The sequence below is a fragment of the Hemibagrus wyckioides genome, linkage group LG28 (genome assembly GCF_019097595.1).
Source record: "Hemibagrus wyckioides isolate EC202008001 linkage group LG28, SWU_Hwy_1.0, whole genome shotgun sequence".
In the NCBI taxonomy this organism is placed as follows: Eukaryota; Metazoa; Chordata; class Actinopteri; order Siluriformes; family Bagridae; genus Hemibagrus; species Hemibagrus wyckioides.
The window spans coordinates 8058610-8064862 of record NC_080737.1 but is presented as its reverse complement, the minus strand read 5'-3'; the positions used below and the strand labels follow the sequence as shown (position 1 = coordinate 8064862).

Genomic DNA, 6253 nt, shown 5'->3' with positions numbered 1-6253 from the left:
AGTTTTGGGGAGTGTTGAGTTATTTACAGTTAATTGCACAATTTCATTTCTTCATTTTTTGTGACAAATCGTTGTAATAACTTCTGACCTGTTTTACTAGCATGAGGATGTTGTTGATGGAGACTACAAAGCATAAGGGCGTCTGCGGTCAATGTAAATCAGTGCAGGAGCAGGAAAAATTTACCTGCAGAGCAAGTACGATTTGCATTAAAGCTGAATGCACTTGACTACAAACAGAGATAGAACACTATTATAAAGATTTAAACTATTAAACCTGAATGATCACTTGCTTCATAAAATTAAATAAATAAAACAGAGACATTTGTTCTGAATTTGTTTTCTCTTTATTATTGCACAAATCTTCATAATCATTTAACTTGTCCAATTTTCAACTAAAAGCAAAAAAGCAAACAGAAAGGTAAACATATTTGCATGTCTTTTCAATTCTTTAAGCGTTACATAGAACCGTTTCCTGGAGTTTGCCCACACGGAAAGCCTCCTCCGTGAAAGTGCAGGAGAGCATCAAGTAACGTCCGTGCCAGAGACACTTCGGAAGTCACCATCATTGTTGCACTTTCAGGGAGCTCAACAAACAGAGATGAACAAACTGATGAGAGAGAGAGAGAGAGAGAGAGAGAACACAAGAGAGTGAGACAGAATGAAAGAGAGAGAACGAGAGAGAGAGAGACAGACAGACAGTGAAAGAGAAAGGGTGAGAGAGAGAGAGAGAGAGAGAGAGAGAGAGAGAATGAGAGAGAGTAAGTAAAAGAGAGAGAGAGAGTGAGACAGAATGAAAGAGAGAGAGAGAACAAGAGAGTGAGACAGAATGAAAGAGAGAGAATGAGAGAGAGACAGACAGACAGTGAGAGAGAGACAGAATGAAAGAGAGAGAATGAGAGAGAGAGACAGACAGACAGTGAAAGAGAAAGGGTGAGAGAGAGAGAGAGAGAGAGAGTCAGAATGTGAGACCTGTAATAAATTCTTACACCATGATTTACCACACTGCAGCTGAATTCTCAATTCTGATTGGTCAGAATCTTCTATTTCATGTCACTCACACCCATGTCCTGTTTCACCTCCCACCAAGCTATTGTCAAACAGAAAATGCTGAGTCACGGTGATAGCAATGAGCAACATTAGCAGAAATGTCACCGCCTTTTCTAACGCTACATTCACACATAGTAATTTTATCTCTTCACGTCGCCAGGAGGCGTGGCTACTACTGTTTGCCATGAAAATAAAATTTATCAATGGGTGGAGCAACTAACAAATCAGTTTTCTTGCCACTGAAATGAAACATTCTGTAGAGAGATCTAGCGTCTGTAAATATCATCAAATTAACTAGCGTATTATTATTATGCGTCGTATCATACGAGATGTACGAGTAGCAGTATCATGTGTGTACCAGAAAGTTTGGATTTGTTCCAAGAGAAAAATGGGGTGGAAAAAAAGGGGGCGGGATTTGTTCATAGACAAAATTCCATGACACATTACTCCCACCCGTGTAGAAAGAAATGCCAATTTGTGCACAAAAAAACAACACTCCTAGCATTTTACTCAAATCATTCGTATTACTTCCACATAACTGAAAAGAAGAAGTTGAAACTTGTGATGTTTTGTTACCTCCGACATTGGCGCAGCTTCATTTGCCTATGGCATTCTTAATGGCGCTCACGATCTTGGCCATCTTCTGACTGTTGTCCACAAAGCCGTCCCCATTCTGTCAATAGCAGACATGATGAGTACATATATGGTAGCGTTAGCGTAGCTTTCTGATTACATGCGTGCCATATTGTGAATAAGAGTCCTGGGATGAGCTCAGGACATGCTTGATGATTGCAGCAGCAGGTTTTAGGGCTAAAGGATCCATGGGTGAGCTTTGGACTGTTTTGGGATTTTGGGAGATCTGTACATGCTAGATTTCCTGTCGAGATTTCCTGTAGAGATTATATACAGGATATATCTGTCGATGTCCTAGCTCAAACCATTGTGGCTTTCATCCACCAGATTAAGGAATTTAGTTTGCTCGGAAAGCAGGAATGCAGGAGTGACACTTATGACTTTATTGTACCATTTGCCTTCATTTCATCATGTTAGTGGGCTGTTTGTTTCTGATGTTTATGCAAATATTTTAGCTGCAAAACACTGTAGGGTAAATTAACCTGTTTTTTCTAAAACGTACACAATGTCTATATCCAGAGATGAAACAGGAACACAATGATCATAAATCTATACTACACCGAGGCATAATTCTACACAGTGGGAAGGAAAATAATCATATATATACTTCGAATAAAAGCTTACAGAAAAGAAAGAGTTGATTGTTAATGTGGGGAAGAAATGGGGCTGGATTGTGGGGCATTTACTTATTCTCCTGGTGTGGTTTAGGGCTTATTGGTCATCTTAAAGTGATTCATCAATACTCAGATCTTCTCACTGATTTCCCTTAGCTTTAATCTGAATGGGCGTGGTCTGTCCACATGATGACTCCACTCACTTCCACAAAGCACCAGGTTTTGTTAAGGATGCAAATAATGAAGCAATGGAAACGATGAGTTGTGAACCTTCACCAGACAGTCACCAGCTCTCCACTCTATGGAACAATGTTGGAGGGATGTGTTTGATGGTGTGGTTTATTACAGAATAATACAGAACTGAATCCTCACCTTCTTTGAGTGTATGAGTACACCATTCACCTGCACCTCAAACCACCCGGTTGTTGTAGGAGTGCCCTCACTCGTCTGTGGGACAAAGACAGAGGGGAGGAAGAAACAAAACAAAAACAAAAAAAGTTGACGAGGCCCTGGTGTAGCAACAAGCATCAACAGAGTCATACATTACAGCTCAGTATGATGAAATCGATTTTTCTGCATTTAGGTTACTTTTGCACTAACTTAGTGGCAATAGTTTATTTTGGACAACATGCTGTAAATCATCAGAGAGATAGGAAAATAATGATGCGGTGGTGTGGTGGGAAGTGTTTAAATGTTCTTAAGCCACGGAAAGAATCAAAGAACAACAATGTCATACTTTTTGTCCATTTGTAGTTGCATACACCAAACAGCCATATCATTATGAACACTGAGAGGTGAAGTGAATAAGAGGTGAAGTGATTATCTCCTCATCATGGCACCTGTTAGTGGGGGGGCAGTAAGTGAACATTTTGTCCTCAAAGTTGATGTGTTAGAAGCAGGAAAAATGGGCAAGGAGTTTGACAAGGGCCAAATTGTGATGGCTAGAGGACTGGATCAGAGCAATCTGCAGCTCTTGTGGGGTGTTCCCGATCTGCAGTGGTCAGTATCTATCAAAAGTATTCTTTAAGTCCTGTAAGTATCCTTTAAGTCCACAGGACTTAAAGGATCTGCTGCTAATCTTGGTGCCAGATACCACAGTACACCTTCAGAGATCTAGTGGAGTCCATGCCTTGAGGGTCAGAGCTGTTTTGGCAGAAAAATGGGGGACCAACACAATATTAAGTGGGTGGTCATAATGTTATGCCTGATCAGTTTACATCGTCTAAGAAAAAAGTTCGTTATTGTTATGTTACAAGCTATAGAAAGGAAAGTCGTCTGACCTGAAATCTTTTCTGCTGACTCCTTCTACATGTTTTCTCTATTATTAAAGTGAGTGCTAAATATAAACCTGTGATTTTCCTTAAACCTGGAACTATTTAACAAATTAACCAGTGCCTGCTGCCTAATAATAATAATAATAATAATAATAATAATAATAATAATAATAATAATAATAATAATAATAATAATAATAATAATAATAATAATAATAATAATAATAATAATAATGTGTTAGTTTGTTGGGGAGACATGAGTATTTACCTTATACCATATGGGTGTCCAATCTTATCCGCAGGTTTTATTATTTTAATCAAGCCTGATTGCCACTTGTTTAATTAATTATTCTTGGCTTTCAATAGATTCAGGTATTTAGTTGGAATGAAAGCCTGCACCAACACTGGTCCTTTCCAGATAAGACTGGACGCATGCACTTCCTCTGCTTTCTGAATCGGTAACTGGACAGGTTTGTATACATGATAAACCGGTACAGTAAATACTGTATTGTCCTGGAATGTAGCTGTTCTCAATAGAATGGGACGGAGAGAAGGAGGTGTAGAATTACAGAGCCTTTTTTTTTTCCAGAAGCGCATATCTAAGAACCACACCCTATCCATTAAATAATGAAATTATGTACTCATGCCGGAAATCCCACAATGCTTTGCAAGAATTTAAATTATTCATTCATTCATTCATTCATTCATTGTCTATACCCGCTTATTCCTAGAACTCCTAGGGTAACGGGGGTTTGCTTTTTGGGGCAGTGGTGGCTCAAGTGGTTAAGGCTCTGGGTTGTTAACCGGAAGATCAGGGGTTCAAGCCCCAGCACTGCCAAGTTGCCACTGTTGGGCCCTTGAGCAAGGCCCTTAACCCTCTCTGCTCCAGGGGCGCCGTATCATGGCTGACCCTGCGCTCTGACCCCAACCTCCAAGGATGGGATATGCGAAGAAAGAATTTCACTGTGCTGTAATGTATATGTGACAAATAAAGGCTGTTTCATTTCATTCTGCTGGAGCCTATCCCAGCGCACATAGGGTGAAAGGCAGGGGTACACCCTGGACAGGTCGCCAGTCCATCGCAGAGAATTTAAATTAGTGGCATGCAAAACACCCTTAATGCATGTAAGGAGTAAGGTGACATTCAGACAAAAACAAACAAAAAACTCACGATCTCAAGGTCGCCTGGAAATTCATCCTCAAGCAACGTCTTGAGCTTCATGAACTGTGAAAAAAAGAAACAAAAGACAAAGACAACAGTGACGTTAGCAATTATGGAAAAAATCCATGGAAAGTCCAGCTTGAAATACGGAAGCGCTGGAATGTGTGCAAATATAAACGTACCCTGGGTCTGTACCCTCATCCACCACTGAGGAAAGAAAGAAAAAAACAAAGAAGAAAAATTAATTTATTTAATTTCGGGCCTGCGTAAAAAAACACAAACAATATATTTTTAAGTTAGAAAAATGTTTTACAAAAATTTGCTAGCAAATGTTGAGAAGAAAAAGAAGCTCTTGATTGATAGATATCTCTAAAATGTTTGTCTCATGTTAAACAGCGAGCTATTGCGTCGCCCGGTGACGTCATCGCGGCACACAAGCGCTAACCTCTCCCGGGAATAATGTTTATTGTTTATACACAACGAATAATGGTTGGAAAAGACAACAAATAATATAAATAATGTTTAATGTTTATACACAACACCACCCACCAAATTAGCGCAATCATTACTAAATACCTCGCAGATGTTTCTCTGTAAACACATTTTTATGTGTCACACTGTGGAGTTTCCCCTAAAACATCTCCAAAAACAAGCGCCTCAACACCGTAGGCTCAATAAAATAAAGGTTCGATCTCAAATGAAGCCAGACGTCACGCCGAGTGCCCTACATAGCGTGCACAGGCCGTTATTCCAGAAGGTACCGCAGTGCACGGATGTAGGGCGCAGGGTGGAATTTGGAACACTGCAATGTATTTCTTGCGTGGATTTCGATAAAGCCGAGTGCAGGGGCTCGTGTTTAACAGACAGTCAGTAAGGATTCACGAATATGTAAACACCTTCATATAAAAAGACTGTTTTTAACATTTATTTAGTTTTTGTTTTTTCCAACCAATGTCGGCTAGGACATTAAAGCAGCGCCCACTTAACCAAAACAGCTCCTGTATCTAAACACAGCTTTATATGTACATATATGGGGCATCTATAAATAACACTATGGTGGACTTACCAGTAAACGATATGTACTTTCACCCCCATTTCGGTGGTTGTAGCGGCTCTAGCCTGGATTGAGCAGTGGCTGCAGACAGCAGGTTTAGGGATGTTACGAGAGCTGGGTTTAAAGGCAGGACTGAAGCGTCTCGGTTGTATTTCCTTGATTATAATCCTAGACGCGAGGCGGAGCAAACACGATAACATCGCGCTCGGCCACAGAGCTGCGCAACAACAAGCAAGAGGCGCAACTCATGTCAATTTCCCAGACACCCTACTATCGGGTTACATATTGGTCGATAGCCAACATGTCCAAATCTTTACTTTAAAAATTCACTCGTGTTAATTCATATTGTACAGCTGTCTTAAAGTCTTTCAAATTTAGCTTTGCTGACACAAACAACCCTAAAATAACAAATGATTGTGTTTTGTAGATATTCTTATTTTCATGTTATAGTTTAATTTCAGCTAAAACG

General features: G+C 39.9%; 1 protein-coding gene across 1 annotated transcript; it reads right to left on the bottom strand.

The window, feature by feature from the left end:
- Positions 1–321: 321 nt before the first annotated feature.
- On the bottom strand, positions 322–5999 carry selenow1 (selenoprotein W, 1). Its single transcript, XM_058383813.1, has 6 exons — positions 5797–5999; positions 4913–4937; positions 4740–4793; positions 2667–2741; positions 1624–1720; positions 322–607 (listed from the first exon to the last, which is right to left on the bottom strand). The coding sequence occupies exons 1-5, from the start codon at positions 5982–5984 to the stop codon at positions 1643–1645; spliced, it is 420 nt and encodes a 139-aa protein (XP_058239796.1). The 5' UTR covers positions 5985–5999; the 3' UTR covers positions 322–607; positions 1624–1642.
- Between the last annotated feature and the right edge of the window lie 254 nt (positions 6000–6253).